At 40.8% G+C, this 19,351-nt stretch overlaps 1 protein-coding gene across 5 annotated transcripts in view; it reads left to right on the plus strand.

The window, feature by feature from the left end:
* mapkap1 (MAPK associated protein 1) overlaps positions 1-19,351 on the plus strand; it is a 57,461-nt gene that overhangs the window by 6,877 nt on the left and 31,233 nt on the right. For all 5 annotated transcript variants that reach the window (XM_022252230.2, XM_087143365.1, XM_022252228.2 and 2 more), the window contains one exon: positions 15,694-15,864. In XM_022252230.2, the coding sequence (XP_022107922.1) occupies positions 15,694-15,864 (171 nt within the window). The remainder of the gene's footprint in view (positions 1-15,693; positions 15,865-19,351) is intronic.

Below are 19,351 nucleotides of genomic sequence, written 5' to 3' on the forward strand. Positions count from 1 at the left end.
ACGGACCATGAAAGTTGTTTGATTCATTGCCTTCAGTGCAGTGACAATGCACATGTAGTCAACTAGTTAGGGAGTTTAAGATTTCATCTTGCGGAACCACTACGTGGATGCGATGACCAAGCAACGATGTGAAAAAGCAAAGACTTGTCACTTTGAGGACGATGCACTGGCCACAGCAACTGAGCATGCGCACTAAAGAATTTATGTCTGTTCTGCTCTATGGTTCGGCCGCACTGTGATTGCGCATTTTGGAATCTGAAACGGCCTATTATCCTCACATGTGCGCTGTTTTGTTGTGTTGTTAACGTTATGTTACTCTCAACTCAATCGCTCAATTCGGACTAGACTCTGTCTGGATTCATTGTGGTTTTTGATGTGGAATAAATGGAATTATTTGGATGTAGACTCTGGAATTATTTTTGGATATTTTTGTCACGTTGTAATTGTGTGCTGTAAATTTGCACTGTGATTACGTGAAAAAAACATAGCTATACAAGTTTATCCAACTGCTACGCAAAAATTATTTTGTGTAGCAGATTTGCTATGTAATTTTTTTGCTGAAAATTATTCCCGGGATGTATTGGTAAAGTTGGTGTCAAGGATCAAGAGACATTCACTATTGCATTGTGTTGTGTTTTTGTGAAACACGATTGTCAGTTAAGATGAATGGATGCATGAATTTTGTGCTGCACATATTTGCTGGGTTTTAGGTTACAGTTCGGTGCAGGCTGATCGTTTTTTTCATTTTCCTTGGGTCCGTAGAATAGACCATTTGTTAGAGGCTGATACTTTGAATGTGAGATGGATACACAACATATCCACGGACTGACAGTTGTCATGGGGTTAAATTTACCATATGTGTAATTTTGTAAATTTGTCCATATATGTACTTTAGGGACCCCAATGGAAATAGGCCTGTGTAATTGGCTTGCTTGGATTATCCCAGAATGAATCAACCGTATCTTGTTTTCTCTGTGTACAATTGTTGCTTAGTTGATTGAATTCTGAATAAAATAATAATAATAAAAGAAGTATCAGTTTTTATGGACAGAATTGTATGACACATGGACATAATCTTCATGTGCAATTACACATGGATCCACAGTTCTTTTGCAGGTTGGTTCTGTGCCCTTTATCATCAAATGAGCTGCTGATTTTACCAGTCAAATGTGTTCCACACAAAGGCACTTCGACTGGTAGCATAATCACTCATGCAGTGTTGTGATCAAGTCCAGTGTACATGTACAAGCTACACTTACATGTATGCTGTATATGTGTATTATATCTGGCCTCACTTCAAGTCACAAGCCTATCACTTGCCTGTGATAAAGATATTCATGGATTAACACTGTTACTTGTGAGTAGGCTAGTGATTTTACTTGTGGTAGACTTTGTATTTGATTTATGATCAATTTGAGGATATTCGAGTGCAACTGGGTCATACTGTGGAGTGTATGCATTTGAATAAAAAAATTGATCAGAGTGATTGCTTTTGTGCTGTTACAAATGCGCTTATACAGGTCAGATGTGGTGTGTGTGAACTGGTCAGCAAACTGTCTCTACATATACAACATTGCCCAACTGTTGAGGACACTGCTGCTAGTAATACATGTATATGTCAGGAGCCCGTCTGTCTCACAGTATTTTTATTGAAATCATTAGATCCATTTTAGAGTGCGGAAAATTCTTGCCCTGTTGTGGATCCTCAGTGCAATTGACACAAAAAAAAACAAGAATAACCAAAGCAGCTGCAGTCTGCACAGTGCAATAGGTCACGGGCACATTCAGGTCTTAGTGTGCATTTGTCACACTGCACATTTTACTCAGATCTCAGTGATAACTGATATTGGTTATCTCTGTCTTGAGTTGTTCTGTTTACATAATTATCTTCCAATGGAGATCCTGTGAAATGTTGGAGCTATTTTCACCTCTGTGGGTGACTTGATGGATGGGAATTTATCAACAGTTTATCTGTAATTAACTGGCAGGAAATTTGGGCCATGTGTACGAGACTTTATTCAAATTGGTTCATTTCTAGAAATGAACATCTCCATAAATCTTTGCAGTGCATAGAGTGTCAGTGGTTTCAATTTGAATGGACATTGGATGGATGTGAAATAGGCTGTTTTACATCACCGTGCTTTGAAATTAGGAAAAAATGTCTACTTACAAGTTGACTTAATTCTTTAAAGTTTGACATGCATTGTGGTTTTGCTGTGCGATGCAGTCTCTGAAAATTGTGAGCATTTGATACAATGGCCCATTCAGTTGGCATCCATTGAATATCCTAGCTCGTGGTTCACACCTCGAGATGCTGCACTTGGAATATATATATTTACATGTATATCTTTGACAGCTCCTACATGTACATGTACATGTACAATGTACATTTGTGTTGTGTGCACAGTGTGTGTGGGATCCTTAGCCATTGCAGAGGTTATCTTTTGATTAGAGTGAGGGCTTTAGAACAAAGGGTTTCCAGAGATAACAACGATCATGAAGACTTTAGCCTGAGGCCTTCAGCTGTTTTTGTAAACAAACTGTAGGAGATATGTCAAGAGAAAGTTAAAGCCCAAGCAAAAGGAACTGAGGAAGGGAACAGTGGTTTCAAAGAATGTCCTCAAAGCATTTATGTTTTGTTCTTGTAGGTATTTTGGTAAGCTGAAGAAATGGATAGGGGGTTTTGTGGTTACGTGTATGTAAATTCACATTTTGAGGGATGCTTTCATATTCTGCAGTAACTCAGAGTTGTCATATTTGTGTAGACAGGAGACAAAAAGCAAGAGATAAATGGAATTCATCGAACTTCTCGACAGTTGAATTTTTTTTCCAAACTATGTTCCCTGTCATAAAGGTTTTTGCCTGCTGTGGTACTTGCTGAAGTAAATTTTGCATGCTTGTTTTTTTTCTGTCAGTTTAGCTCCTGCCAAATGTTTGCTAGTCAGCTTCACAGATGTGTCAATTGTTTGTTTTAGCAGTGACCTAAAATGTACCATTTTGACATAAGAAGTGACACTATTCCCGCTAAATGTATTTATGCATTTTTATTTGGGTCATCATGATGTGTTATGCACAGGCAAATTTATTTCTCCCAGGATCTGTGTTAATGAAACTCCCGGCGCTTGATTCTGCAGGCAGAACACTAATTCACCATAACAAAATAATGTCAATCATTCCTAGGAAATTTTCACAAACTTTGCACATGGTATCTCTATGTAAATACACACAGTTTTTCTTTAAAAAATAAATGGAAATACCATCCACAGCGTTTATTCGAAAATTTCAATTTCATTGCAACTCCAGATGAGTAGTTCCCAGGCTGATTGCCGGCAGATAAGGTACCAGTGGAGGTTTTTCCACCTTTGAAAATACAAAGTTTGGGGTGTCGCTGTTGAGATTGAATTTTTTTTTAGTAATATTGCAGAATGAGGTTCATTGGAAAAAGACTCCTCAGACCCTCTAAATTTGACAGAGGTCATGGAGGAGGTCATGAAGGATTTTGCAGGATGGAGGAAGGGGACAGAGCACAGCAGCCATTACTTTCCATGGGGCTCAATATGTTCAGAAAGTTAGGACTTTAATGGATGTCCTCTGGTTTCCTGCACAAAAAGTTGGTGGAGATTCGGGAAAGTTTTTTGTAGCTGGAATTGCACTTGGAAAGGAGGCATTTTTATGGATGGCCCCTAAAAATGGGTACATGTATTTTGACATAAGAGCTTCAAGATGTGTTACATTTCACTTAAGGAGGAAGACTGTGGAAGTATTCAATGCATGTTAAGCAGATTTTCTTACACGTCAGCACTGGCTGAGCCATGTACTGGATTGAAGAAGTTTCACCTTCCAGTTCCATATAGGGAGAATTTGTAGCCCCAAGGAACTTCTAATGTTTGCCCGTACATGTAACTGCAGTTTAGCTCCACTCTCTTCGTTGTACTTTTGGTGCCATTGTACACTAAGGGTATATATGCTGATCTTTTGAATGACTATGCCTCTGTTCACCAGAAAAAAAAGTAACCTTAAAAGATTTAATTCCACTGCGCTGCTGTTGTACCGATAATGGACAGTGTACATGTATGTGTACATGCTTTTGATATAATAAGCTCACTTTTATGTACCGGTAGTCCTTCTGGTAGTTAAATAGAAATGAAGTGTTGAATTTTTTTTGGGTAAATATTTACTGCACTTCATGTTCATTATTCAGTCTTCATTAATTTAACAGGCTGCATCTTTATATTATTATTGCTGTAGCATTACATGCAAGAAAGTGACTGCGGTTCTTAAGTACTGTTATTCCATGGCCAGGTTTGATTTCAAAATTCTCCTCTCTGAAGAGAACTACATGTATGTTGCAAATGATTTTGTATTTGCGCTTCAAAAGACCCCGAATTCCTGCAAAATCCGGCAACCTGCAGCCTTCCCAGACATTTTGGTAGATTCTGAAAGATCGGGGGGGTTCTTTGAAAAAGAGGAGGTGACTAGTGTCCTTTTATATATTGCACTTGCCCGGATTTTTTCTTTTTTGACATGGCGTGTAGCAATGTTTGTTTTAAGGGAAACGACATCGAGAAATGATGCCATCAATGTCGTGATGAGACAGTTATTATTTGAGTCTGTCAGCGGTTATTGTTACAGTCTCCCAATTTTTGACACAATAAAAACAGTCCCATCATCCTTTTAAGTCCAATAAAAATGACACTGTTTGGACATCAGTGGAAGGGAGGTACATGTAGGCATCCGTCAACCCGAAATGAAAAAGAACAAATTTGTTCTCCTCACAGATGGCTTCTAGTGCACTGCTACCAGATACGTACCTTGGCGCAGAGGGGAGCAAAAAAAAAGAAGGGGAAGAGGCCAAGGAATAGAAAAGAAAAATATGTACTGTTCCATTTTCTTTGTTGAAAGAATTACAGTTTGCCCAGAATCACCTCAATTGAAAAGGGATGGGAGTAGTGCGTAATGCGTACCGGGAGCGACAGTGTACTGACTTGCGTTATGTATTTAGCTGGCAGATGGCATATGGAACATGGCGGTTTGGATCAACACTTGAATCCAATTTGGCAAGCTGTTGGAAATTAAGAATAATACCGGAATGCACACGCATTACCCCATTGGTTAGAGACTCTACCCAAAGGGCCTGGAAAACAATGAGTGACAATGTAGTTAACAATCGGGGGGGGGATACATTGGATTTGGAAGCCGCACTGCACTGCCTCTCTTGAAAAAAATATATATAACTACCCTGTATCTCCCTCAAATTATCCCCCCACGCCATGCACACAGACACATCTGCTTGGGGTCATTGCCGACAGTGGAAGCTGCATTTACATTACTTTGCACAATGAGCGCTCTTCGTGCTCAGCAACACTACAATGCATGGTTGAGCTGTATCAGTGGTGAGTGTGTGTACATGTTGCAAGTTCGGTAAGTGGTACTCTGCTCAGAGAGACACTTGAGAAAAATACTGGAAAATTTTACAGACAGAACCAAACAGACTGGTGCGTTCTGGATATGTAGTACAAAATCAGTGGTGGTGTTAAAACCTAGATGCTGAAAATATAGTGTCTGTGTGCCGTCTTCTTTTCTTCAGCTGTCAAGACAAGAATTTTATTTTCATGCGCCTTGATAATGCAAGAAAATCTGGTCATTGACTTTTTTTGACCATCCACAACAGTACATAATATAAATCCTGGGATTTCAGTTATATTTCAGTCAGTTTGATGGTTGTGTACTTGTAAGCTGCAACAAGACTTGACAAAATCATAAGTTAGTCACCCAAGTCTTTTCAGTTAAGCAGGATCCAGTTCCATTTAGTGGCTGTTTGCAGAACTTTGCTCAGCACAGATACCAAAATTAAGCCATATCCAAATCACTTTGCTGCGGCTTGAAATTACATACGATGCTGTGGGAAGTGGCTGCAGCCACAGTCATTAACTCGTGCATAATTTCAAGCCAAAGCCAAGTACATGCCTTACTTTGCAAAAACAGGATACCAGCCAAAATATCACCCTCCATATGTGCTTCTCATGAGTGGTTGATTCACAGCAGCTCCATGAAATTGGCTTGCATAGTGTACACTGCTGAGCACCTTAGACTGCTCAATGATTACAGCACTGAGAAGTTACTTTGGCACAATATAGTCGGAAGTGGAGGGGGCTTTTTCTTCTTTTTTTTTAAAAATACATGTGTGTGGAGCCAGGTCCATGCATATACACTTACATGCGGCTGTTTTTGACACTACACGATACCCTTGCATTATTAGTGCCTTGGTCTATAAAGCTTCTGAACAAGCACCTCTATTATAAAATCATCTTTTTGGAGGTATTCATTGGATGCAAAATGATTTTTTTTGGTAATTGATAACTGAATAGTAAATAGTTGCAAGTTTTCAGAAATGTGGTTTTGAAACTTGCAAAGGTTCTGGGTACGAAAACTGAAAAAAAAATTCCTTACATGCCCGTCATTTTGGCATGGCTCCCTGGATACCCAATACACTTTGGTACGTTGTCACTAACCTCAACTGGTCTGAACACATGTCCCCAAAGATTGACAATTTTATTTATGAGCATTGTGATCCTGTATGTTTCCGGTGGTAACTGTTTGGTAGCCCCAAGGTGTGTCATTGCCATACACCTGAAGCCCTGTACAGGTGTTTAAGACTCTGCCCTATTATCCCATAGATTAGGAAGCCAATTAAGTCTTAATGAGTCCCTGACTAGTAAGGCAGATCCATAGTGGCTATGTGTGTGTGTGGGGGGGGACTTTGTCCTTCTTTGTATCTTCTTTTTACTTCTGTTCCTTGCTCCTCTTCTTGAAGGTCTTCTTGTGAAGAATTGCTTTGGGCCCAAAAGGCCCTGTCACACTACAGCCTTTCAACCCAAGTTGAACACAAACCTGGATGAATCCATGACAGCCCTAGGTTGAAAATTGGATTTTTCAACCCCTGTTTCAACCCAGTGTTGTTTCACACTTGTTTCATAGGAACCGAGCTTATCGGGGCGAGTGCAACTCAAATGCGCACTCGCACAAAAAATTTTCAACTTGGGTTGAAAATTCTCAACCCTGGTCCGGAGCAAGTATTGAAGTACTCACGTCTTATGCCATGGCTTGTTCATATTCAGCCAGAATGTGAATTCTACTATGATCTTATGATGATACCAGATTAAATATTTCTGATGTGAGTGCACAAAAGTTGAATATAATTCGACTCAAGGGAGTTTCACTGCAAACTTTTCAAAATGCCGGATGAGCAAGTTTCTCCAAAATCCTGTATGCTTTTACCAAAACTTTATAACTGCCTAAAATCTGTCAGTAGCCCATTACTGCCTAAGAAGATACTAGTGCACGTACATATACGCAGGTGAAAAAATCATTCTGCCATATCTGACTCGGACTAGCCAGCCGACCCTGTGATTGAGTGGTTAAGACATCTGCACTAGTAAGCAGGAGGTCGTGGGTTCGAATCCCATCCAAGTAGGCTTGTGAATTTTTTCATTACCTCTTGGACAATCACCGAGCTACAGTATTTACAAATACGTGTCGGTGTAAGGGCAAAACCTTCAATCAAAATTAACATCTCTCCGATGCAAAAGTCCATCTTGAAATCATTCTGTCTCTGCCTCATTTCTTCGCTCCTTGTACCTCAACATTTTGGTACATGTAGTGTGCTATATTACCAGCTATGGTACACTTTCTTGTTCACCTTCTTTGATTTCCTATTTTCAAAAACTTGCACAACCTCTCTCTTCCCCCCCTACCGGTACCTTCCACTTTGTCAACCCTGCCCCTGTAACATCAAGAACCCTGGCTTTTGTTGGAGTGTGTTTATTTTATGTTAGTGCACTACTTACTGTCTTTGTTTCTTTTTCATCGTCTTTATCTTTTACTGGTAAACTCTACCAACTCAACCCCATGCACCTCTCAACTGTACTGTATAACACTGAATCTTGGTATTATTTCAGTGTCATTTTTTTCTTAAATTTGCTTACAACTCTCCACCATTTCCTTACACACTCTTCCTCTTTTGCACCCATTCTTTTAATCCTGCCCCTCAACGTATTCAAGAACCCTGCATTTGACACCATGTCACTAATTTCCTCTGATTTCGGGCACTCATGACTGTGTCCAATTTCTCCTACACTCTTGGTGCTTTTCTTCTCAACCCTGCCCTATATAAAAAGAATGATGGATCTAAACATCTTTTGCTCACTGCAACTAACAGAATATTGTTGTTCTATTTTATTCGAGTTTCTAACTTACTGTTCTTTCCAATCGGTAGCCAAGTTGAGCGGCAGTTGGCACATGTGCACCAAAGTCTCATTTTGAGTTTCATTGATCAAGTGCCCCACCTCTTATATCCTAGAAGAATTGAGTTTTGGGGTGATACACTACTGACAGTCCCCTGATTATTTGGCCAAGGAAAAAAAAAGAAAATAGGTCAGCCCCAGTAGTCATTCCAGTGTGAAAGTGAACTCTGGTTTCAGGAGTCCGCCTAGCATCACTGTTATCATCTGGTCCGTATAACGTGGAGGATGCTTGTCTCTTCGCTTGACTCATATCGTGGTGCCGGGGTCGGGCGCAATCCTGTTAAAGCCATGCAAACATGATCTTTTCATTTCCTTTGTGCAAATTGCAACAGTGTGTCAGCCTCGTCAAGTCAAGGTCAGTGATCTGTTAGAGATGAAAATCACGGTACTGGGGAATAGTGACCTCACTGGCACCCATTTCTTCGGAGCACATGAATGCTGTGGTGCTGCTGAGGGAAAGAACGTCTTTGTCGCAGTTGTGCTCTTCCAAGGCTGGATTTATCCGGTAGACACTGTGCCGAGTGCACAGCAAAAATTCAGGAGACGTACAAAAGAGTTGAGTGCCTAAGAAAATAACAACAGTGGGCAATAAGTGACACACACACCCATACATGTTTTGATTACCTACTCGGTGTGGGTATTCTTGTTTTGTGCAAGTAGAAATACTCAATTTTCTTGCAATAGGAACACTTTTTTTAAGCTGGAACTTAGTTGGTTTCCTTGACTGTTCCTTTTCTGTTTGCTACAGATAAACCCATCCCAAAGTGTCTCAAATACTGTTTTTCCAAAAGGGGTAACCTTGTGTGGACCCGATTTGGTCCTCACAGGGTTTGCTCAACCAGCGTGATGTAAATCTCTTTTGTTCACCATCCACACAAGGTATGGAAGGTTTGTGCACACGACCAACTATGCACATGCACACAAGATAAGTACATGTATTTGAACATTTTAGGGCCTCTCTCTGATTTTTGTATTAAGAAAAGCTTCAAACAAGGTTGTACATGCATGTATGGTAGCTCACACAGCACAGCTACATTGTAGATGTAGTGTATTGACATGAAATGTGAGCCTCTAGCACTTACCAGAACTATAACAATGCTAATACCTACAGTAGGATGGATGAGGGCTAACAGAAGACTGGTGCCGAAGGCCTACAGCCTCTTTACTCTGATGTTGTAAGTGATGTTGTAATTACCAAAGTAAATAAGTATAGAGACGCTTCTCATTTTATTGAATTCAGAAGATATATGTACTGGGATATGACAGTGTTGTAATTTTTGAATTAGAATTTAGAATTGTCATAAGTTAGAAATGAAAACATTTGGAATATTGCTGAGTGTAGATTGCAGCTTTACCAAGTTTCTATAGCTCTAAAAGTGGTTCCATATCTTGAAAAAACGACACTGGACTGCAAAAGAAACTTGCCACTTCTGTCAAAGGCCACACATAAAAATTCACTCCATAGAAATAAACAATTTTTGTACACAGGTATGCTGCAATACCCCTTACTAGTCACATGCCCAAAAGCAAGTGATTATCTTTACAACAAAAAAGAAATTGACATGCACAGCAACTTGGTTACTGAATCAAAAGTCACACACAAAAGCACTCTCCACCAAGCAAAAATGACCCATGAAATGGACAACATTTTAAACAACCAATGACAAAGTGAACACCTGTTTTGTCAAAATGATGTGCATGAGTGGTTTCTGTAAAGGGATGCCATCCTTACTGACTATGCATACACATTATTGAAAGGTAATGATTGTGACTTCTTTCTTTCGTCCTGTGACTTTGATTTCTGCGTAAAACTTAAGACTCATTCTGTTACATTCAGTGACAAAAATTGTTTATTTCTATGGAGTGAATTTTTATGTGTGGCCTTTGACAAAAGTGGCCAGTTTCTTTTGCTGTCCAGTGTATTTTGGCATTTAATCCCCACTCTTGAGCTTTCCAAACCAAATCATAGTTTGTCCCATCACATTGTTTCTCATTTCCTTTTAGGAACTGATATTATCTTGCCTTTTTTTTTTAGGTACTCTTTTTACTTGAATTGATGTGAAGCATTTCTGCAGGAAAACCACATTTCAGTAGGTTAATACACTGTGGCTCCAGACTGGAAAGAGCTGTTGAAAATGTAAAGAGTCACAGAGTAATAGCTGTGTTCTGTTTTTCACCAATCATCTTGTATATGTTGTGGAACTGAACCAATAGGACAAAGAAAATAAATCCTCTAGAGGAGCCAATTTTCTCTCTAGACTTTCTGATCTCCAATTTTTTGTTTCTTTTATTCTCTCTCCCTCTCTCTTTTCTCTCGCGGGAGGAATAAAAATACACAAACTGATCCCGGGGTATGGAAGGGGAGAAAACCAACACTGCCAGGGACACGTGCACTTCACACGGGCACAAGCAATTTGCCAAACGAAGACCTCATCATTAAGACAAAGAAAATTGTCTGTTGCAGCCGGGGACACGCGCGCGCACCCTCGCCCCTTCGCGAGCAGCTCATTTCCCATTATGTAAACAGACTTTCACCTCCGTGGCTTACCAATCAGGCTGATTTCCTCGGCAAATTAACGCCGCCATCCAAACAAACTGGGACACTCATGCTTTTTTCTTCCCTTCTCCCCTCTCTGTCCCTCCTCTACTTTCCCCTCATATACATATACATTTATATCTGTATAATATAAACCTTGGGATGAGTCGCCAAGATTGCGCGACTGCAGCATCAGGGCCAGTCTCCGGACTGAGTGTACACAAGACGGCAAGCTGCCGAGCCAAATCATTTTGTCGCGCAAACATTTGGCCGGGCCTATCGATTACCCCCATCTCTGGTGAGACATCGCCCCTGTCTCCCTTGGTGTAATGAGGAGTCATCTACAAACAAATTTCCATGACCCGGCTCAGGTGTAATTCGTTTCCCTTGATGTGTCACTCCATCATGCTGCTAATGTATATTACACTCACCAACCGCCCCCCCTACACTACACTGCACTGCAACCAGCGACCACCAAGTAAAGATAGTCTGACTTATGGAAGATGAAATTTGAAGACTACAGCAACTCTTAGAGAATTGAATGTTCACTGAAGATCGTAATACTCGATCAAAATGTGCCACTTGTGTAAATCCTTCACGAGATGGAATTTTGAAATTGTACATCAAAAGGAGCATTCCACATAGTCATAGAAATATTACAAATTTGCTTGAAAGAAAAGTAAATATTAAAAAAGCTTGCCATGCCCTACCATGTTTACATCATGTTGCAAAGTTGACCCCTCCCCCAAACAAAGTAACTGATAACAGGAAATCAAAATTGGGATTTCCAATTAGGCCGAACTCTTTGACATATCACATTTCTGGAGGGAAAAGGAGATCAGACAAAAAAAGAGAGATAAAGAAAACTGAAGGAAGAGGCAACTTGGCAGGAAATGGATGAGGAAGATGGAAGAACTGGGGAATCAAGAGCCGACTCCATGGAGATAAAGCACCAGAAGATAGGATGAAGGGGAATGAGAAAGTGATGTGATTAATAAAATGCCATATGAACAGCACTCTGCACTCTACCTCCCACCAAAGTCATATTAAAAACCATAATTTGGTCCCCATCTGTACGTGCTCTACAAAATATTTCTAAAATTTCCATTTCCTTGGCCAAACACTCTAGGGTCCAAGGTACACACCTTATCTTGGAGACTGGTGTTTTTAAGTAAGTAATCCATTAGCATAGTTTTTTTCACTGTTTTTTTTATCCATGAAGGAAAAAAAGGAACCAATTCCAATACAAGACCGCTGTGTGGTGAGATCTCTTGACTGTGGAGTTTGGTGTTGTCGGCGACGGCTTATCCGTCAGAGAGCAAAAGCCGACAGGGACAGAAAGTTGTTCATTAATTAATGGCACCAGTTGCCGGCTGTGCCGTGTTTACTGAGTGCTGCATTCTCATAGTGTGTGTGTTTGGGGGGGGGAGCATGGTGAGTGGAGACAGTGAGAGTTCTTGGATGGGCAAAGTACTTCTTTGAACTTTAGAGTCAATATCTAAGCTCGTTTGGGGTGTGTAAGGAATGGAGTGGCACCACGAGTAGCTGGGTCAAGTGAGATTTCATGTCACTCAGTGTTATTTGAGAGAGGATGCTCCTTCAGTATGAGTACCTTATTGTGTTATTTTTCTTTTCCTTCTGAGTATTACCACATGTTATTAAACATTAAAAATCAAACAGTTGTAAATCTTGATACATTTTCATGGGTCTTTCTGGAGCTGGGTATCACTTTCCCTGGTGATCAGCCACTTGCGTAACTGCTTTTGATACCTGAAGCCACAAAGTCAGAGATAAAACTGTTTATCTACTGCACAATTCACCTGCTAACATCCCTGCTAACTAAAATAAAATAATCTTCTAGGTGTTCTGGGGAAGTTCTTCAGATGCAAAAGCAGTGGTTTTATTTTTAATTAACTACATCGTTCTGTGAAGTTTTGCTTCATGTACAGAAAATTTGGTTTGGAATGTGGAAAGGTTTCTGGTAACAAAACTAAAGAAATGAAACTTTTGGTACTTAACCACTACCTGCCGGGCGACCCGTTTTCGGGTACATAGGCTTTATATGCAGAGCTGGGGAGCCCGGAACTGGGACAAAAGAGTTCGGCCTTATAACAAAAGACCATGCTTAGCACGAAAGACTGAGCTGCTGGACATTACCGACATTTTTTCGCTCTCAGTTGTGGAGATAATCCAGCCTTGTTTTGAAACAGTATACCACGGTTTGAGGCATTTAGAGCGAGCGGATTACCACCAGGCACAAAAGCTCTCCGTCACCGCAGTGATGAGCCACACAGCACTGCTGCACGCTAATCTGGCCCCTATCGAAAAGAGGTCAGCAGTGCACTGTGCCAGTTTCCAGAACAAAAGAATCTTATGTAACACCACACAATCTGGGCTCTTTTTCCAAGGCTGCAGGCCTTGCTGAAATATTCAGGAGTCAATGAATTTTACCTGTCAGCTTTAGAGTAGTGCCCAAAGAGTCCTTCATTTTGGTATAAAGGGCCATTCAATTAAATGATGAATTTTTGAAGAATTTTGAAAACGGAAAATCTTGAAAATGACCTGGCATCTTATCTTGCTCAAGAAAAATCCGCCGGGCAGCATGTGGTTAATACCATACTCATCATACCCCTAGTTGGAATGTTACACCAGCATTATTGAGGTGAGCATGGCGAGTTGGAAGTGTAGCAGTGGATTGTTAGCAGACTTTAACAGTGTTGCATTTGAGTCCATCGCAAGTCCAGTCATAAGTCCTTTTACCAGGCTAGTCAAAACAGGGTGAACAGTGACAAAAGAATGCTTTTGGAGCTCATTTGAATAGCTTGTGAATTGGCTTCAGACTGAATAACTTGTGATGGACTTACAGGGACTTGCAGGGATTGTGCTCAAGCACATGTACAACACTGGACTTTATAGTGTTACACACTTAACGCTGCAACCCCAGAAAGGGCACATGTAACAGACAAAGTGGCTTTTTGAAATTTTCCATTTTACTGAAATGAAAAAAGGGAGTGATTGTTACATTTTTCATTGAAATCTAAATTTGATGAAATTTCTGCCCAGCATGTTTGGTGAGCCAGTTTGTTCAGTTTAAGGGAATCCCTCTTTCTCTTCCAGGGTAAAAAATTCAGAAAAAAAGAGAAGATTTTCTGGTATTAAAAGAAATACATGCATTTTCCCTGTGCAGTGCACATCAAAATTAATTACAACTTCAGCAGGTGGCCACATGATGTATGAGATTGCATTGCGAATTCCAAGATGCCTTGGCTCGAAAAGTCTCCCCATGGAGGTGATAGGTTTTGCTCGATATCCCCGCTTCCCATGCCCCTAACATCCCACGTCGGGAACGAACAGCTTATACAATGTATCCCCAGTATGCCGCGAATCTCGTCTCGCACCAGCGGTTGATCCAGTGCTGTCTGAGCCATCCCCCGCACCCGGTGAAATTCACACCACGCAGGCTAAACAGCAGTAACGCGAGACAACCCAACATGTGTGCCATGACCGGCCATTGTTCCTGGGCCGACCATTAAAAAAAAAAAAGCTGTATCGCGAGGCTTGTTCCTCCTCGTCCTCTTACGTGGCTAATTTGTAAGGTGATCCCAGCCAGGCTGATCTTGCGATCGGTGGATTTTTTTTTCCCTTTCTTTTGTCGGATGTGTTGTAAGCGGCACAGTTCCAACACAGCTCATCAGTGATGAGGGTGTATTTTCTTTCGCAACAAATTAGCCGAAAGGAGTCAGTCGGCTTTCTGTGGCTGACACGTCAGTTGGAGATTACTGAACGGTGTCACAGTCAGCATTAGGTGAAACCATTACACGCACTGAGTGATTGCAATATGAGCACAAGTAGTGCTTATGATAAAATAATGCAAATTATCAAGTCTTATTTTACTCCTTTAATAAGTGGACTTCAATTAAGTGCTCATTGTAGGTTAACGATCTGTTAACCGCTTTATATGCAGTCTCGCCATTCTTTTAATTAACCTTAATAGAGGTGACAAACATTAATCCTCCATGTATATGAAGCTTCTTCGTCAATATTAGCAAAATGTCTTTTGGCGTCACGCTGAGGCATTAATTTTTAAACCAATTTTAAAGAAATCAGTATGTGAGCTGGAAATGTGAGCAGTAGAAAGTGCTCATGCATAGACTATACAATGAATGATGAATGTCAATTATAGCAAAACCTGTTATAGAATGAACTGAAACTTGGCAGATGGCATCATTAAGCATTGACATTGTTGTATACTTTTGAATTTCTGGAAAAAAAAGTCACTAGCCAGCGGCGATCTGTGTTTGATAATGGTCGCATACCTTTAGATGGCAGATAGGCTGAATTGCGAATGACAAATGTTATGTATCAGGAGTGTCATGTACATTACAACATCAACATTTTACTTCTTGAAGCAAACTGTACCCTTAAAAATACAAAGAGTGCATTACTAGGGGTGGGGTAACTAATCATTCTCTTTCCCAGAGTTTTGTTGTAGAGTACATGTTCTTACAGTTTAAAATGGAGGGCAATTTCAATTACACCTATCATCTAAGAATTGGCATAGTTTCTCGAGTTATCTTGGCATTGAAAAAGTGGCCTCCACACGGAATATTAAACGGACAGAATTATGATGTGCCGAAAATGGTCTTCCCTGGTTTATCTTGTGTTATACCTCACTTATTGATGAATTTCCTGTCAACTTGAACTTGTCTGGATTAAACATTCATTATGCTGTATGTACTGCACCATATGTTGTCAGAAATTGATTTTTGGGTGAATATTTTGCAAGCACTGAGGAAACACTTGTAACAAGTATGTTTCTCTCTCTGTTTTTCTCTGTCTGCCAACTACTAACAGAAGATGTAGACATCTTCGGTGAATCCTACGAGATTGAGGCTACCTCAGAGTATGGCTTCCGACAGCGGTCTAACACTGCAGTACGGCTAGAGAAGCTACGCAGTGACCGGATGGCCCAGAAGAAATGCAAGCGCATCCAGTGGAAAGGCGAGGCCTACATGGAATTTCCTGGTTAGTGTTTTTTTTCCCTACAACATGTCATTGATTAAAACCACATGTAGTCACAGGCCTTCTTGCAGTAGGGCCATGCCATAAATTCAGGGTCCAGTTTTTTCTCAAGGCTTGTTCCTGTCACATCAGATTTGGTAAGTTTGGTGAGTTTAGAACACATTCTTTCATTTCCAAGAATGATTAAGCAAGGCAGATTACCAGCCAAATAAATCGAAATAGTTTGCAGTTGATTTCAGTGATATTTCTGTCAAGTTACACAGGTCAGGTGTAACAGGGCCACAAAAAGTCACAGTTTTGAATGCTCGATTTTAAAATCACACAGTAATTTATGTTATGACCTGTTAGTAGTGTTCTTGGGTATGCATACGTGTAATTGATGCATCTGGAAAGTGCACATTATATAAAAGAAAAATCAAATATGCCTTTAATCCTTTCAGCAGGGGATCAAAAACAGAGACTGGTACTATGGAATTTTTTCAGTGACAGATTGGCCTATTCCATATGTTATTCCGTGAATCTGTTTGAGCACTTTCTGGAGTTTTTATCACAAAAATGACTGTTTGAATCTCGGGGACAATGCTGTTGTTATGCGGTCTGTGTAAAATTTGGATGAGTATAATATATGCAATCTCCTTGCCTGAAACAGAATCGCTCTTTTTCATAAATTCCTCTGTGTATGTACCATAGCATATTGAAGCAGAACAGTTGTACGTATATGATTGAAGTAGATTCCTCATTACATCCCCATTTAAAGTCCCTGGCTTTGTGTCAATGTATATTTTTTTTTGGTAGGATGTGTGTTGTGCCTATATATGCAAATAATTGCTCTGTAAATCAACCGTAAAAGCTGTGGCCAACTGATGGATGGATTAGCCACCATCAGGCAGTGCACAAACAGCTCTGTGCTGAACCAGGGAAATCATACTGTCCACAGGCCTTGTGGTATACATAAGGTCCTTTCAAACGTGATGAGAATAAGGGGTCCCGTGCAATGAAATCACATCCATGTCATATTCGCAGAGATACATGTACATTGTGTCACATGAAATAGCATTCCAGTCACCAAATCACACAGGTGCCTGTGTGTTCGTCGCATGAATCAAGACTTTGCATTGATGCAAAGTTTGGATGATTTTCACCAGAATCGGTCATGTGAATGTATTCTGTAAAGCTTGCCACTTTTGTAATGGTACTTCTGTGTCGAAGTCCATTACGCATGCACACTTTTGCTGTTGTCATCATGCCAAATGGGAGTTCACGATACTGCCTGTTAAGTAATATTCTTGTTGCCGTCTGGTTCCATACACACATTTATAACAGCAGCAAAAGAGGGAGGGGTCAAGAACAGCCTACATTGTACTAACAGCTTTTGGTAAAATTGTAAGCACCCTTGCATCAGACATTTGGCACCAACCATGGCAGATGTGTGTTTCCAGCACTTACCGTATGTGAAAAGGCCTAAAGCTACAGGGTACAGTCCACTAATTCAAGCCCCATTGAAAACAGTGTAAAATCAGCACTGTTCAGGGCCCAATAACATGCACACCAACATCCCTGAGATTTCTGAAACACAAATGAAATTCTTGTCTGGTCACTAATTTTTCAATTTCTTTTCAATTTTTTGTGGGTTAACCAATTACATTTTGAATTATTCTTACAAAACAAAATCACCCCCCAAAAAGTGATTTTTCCAAAGTCTGATTGCAGCCATTTTTCAAGTGGCAACCCTCAACTTTCTCGGGCACTTAGGACCATTTTTCAACCATAGTTTTTAGCCATTCTGCTCTCATATGAAAGCTCAAAGACCCAGCGAGTTGATCCTGGCAACGATTTACACAATCTCACAATCTCTGGGGGCCAAACAATCTCCTTTTTCAAAAGATACTGTGGGGGGCACTTTTAATGCTAATGAGCTGGCCAGGAATTCTCACTTGAATTAGTGGTCTGCACCCTTCAAGCATGTGATACGTGACCTTTGACCTCTGGTTTCTGGTCAGTGGCTGTCACACATTAGTTTCATCTTTCAACGCAATGCGAAGAGTTTCCAAGTATTCGTTTTGTGCAGTGATCCTTCCATTCAGATTCCCGTTCAGTTTCAGTCATACGATCATCTGACTCTACATTGTAGGTATCATACCAGTATGTGCACTGGTACCTGTCGTAGACTCTGTCCTATGTCTTGACTACATCTGGCAATCAAACACAAGTCCATGGAAAATGACTGCATCCTCTAAGGTAAAAGCTTTCATAGAGGCACATGTTACTCCAAGCCGTAGCGAAGTGTGTCAAGCACAGCCTTTGACCTTTCAGAGGTGGCTCCTTTTTGAGCAATTATGTCTTCACATTTGAAGTAAGGTGTAGTGCTCCTTTAATTTGGATCTTCCAGGCTGTAGCCTGACTGCCACTTTAAGGCGTGACCTCTAGACTCCTGCAGGTCCCTTTGTTTTTGTTAGCATTTCCTGCTGATTGCCTTGCTAATTAGCCCCAGCAGCAGGTGTGCGCTGGGCTAATTAGACAGCTAGTCACGTCCAGCCCAAGCCTTCAAAATGGAAAACCTTGTTTTGGAGGCATGCTGGACTGTGGAGGTACCCCCCTACATATGTGCAGGCATGCTTCTACTACTTTTAAACCCATCTAGCCAAGTTATGGTATGATCCTCTGGTGAGCAGTCATAACAGTCTTCTTATATGGAGACTGGTGTGCGTATGGTGCGCAATGCGTGGGGTGGCACACAGCCAGCCAGTGCTTTACACATACTGTATCTCTCACTTAAAACTGACTTAGTGACGACCTCTGGACCAATTTGAATGGCTAAACTAATAGGTTTGGATGAATCATGGAGGGTATATTAAAACACATAGTTGCTGAGCAGTGAGGAAAAAGACCCTAAGTGCAGTGTAGTCATGGCGCTGGTTTTGACCAGTCTTCCAATAAAGTTTTTGTTTCGAACAAGTTGTGCTGGGCAATGTGTGCTCAGCCGCCCCGGGGACAGTTGGCCTGGCACTTCCAGTCAGCCACTTGAAACCTGGTGTTCAGATCACAGGTGGCTAGTCTGCTTACAGGTCACGCTAATAAAACTAGACATGTATTAAAAAGAACCAAAAAAGGCCAGTTTCTGATAATTAGACAAGAGAATCTGTCCAAATGAAAAGCCCCAAAGGATGCCTGATTGCTGGAGGCAGGGCTGGTAGGATATTAAGAGGATAATTAGAAGCACACCTAATCACCGTCCTCCCCCCCCCAGACCCTCAGATTAAAAAGAAAATACTCAATGAGCCGTGCATTAATAACTGTCACTGGACACCAATTGCTCTCATTCAAGGACTTGTTTGGATGGTACAGGCCTTGACACCGGCTCTGTAAAACAGCTCTGATTGCCTGTCAATATCCGTCCGTGCACGAGTGGTGCAAAACTTTTGCAGTCTAATGAACAAAAGAAATATGGTTTTTGGCGTGTAGCTCATGTGAAATTGTTAACGTGCTCAGC

The sequence above is a fragment of the Acanthaster planci genome, linkage group LG11, assembly GCF_054643075.1.
Source record: "Acanthaster planci isolate LZ-2023a linkage group LG11, COTS_SCS, whole genome shotgun sequence".
NCBI classification, from domain to species: Eukaryota; Metazoa; Echinodermata; class Asteroidea; order Valvatida; family Acanthasteridae; genus Acanthaster; species Acanthaster planci.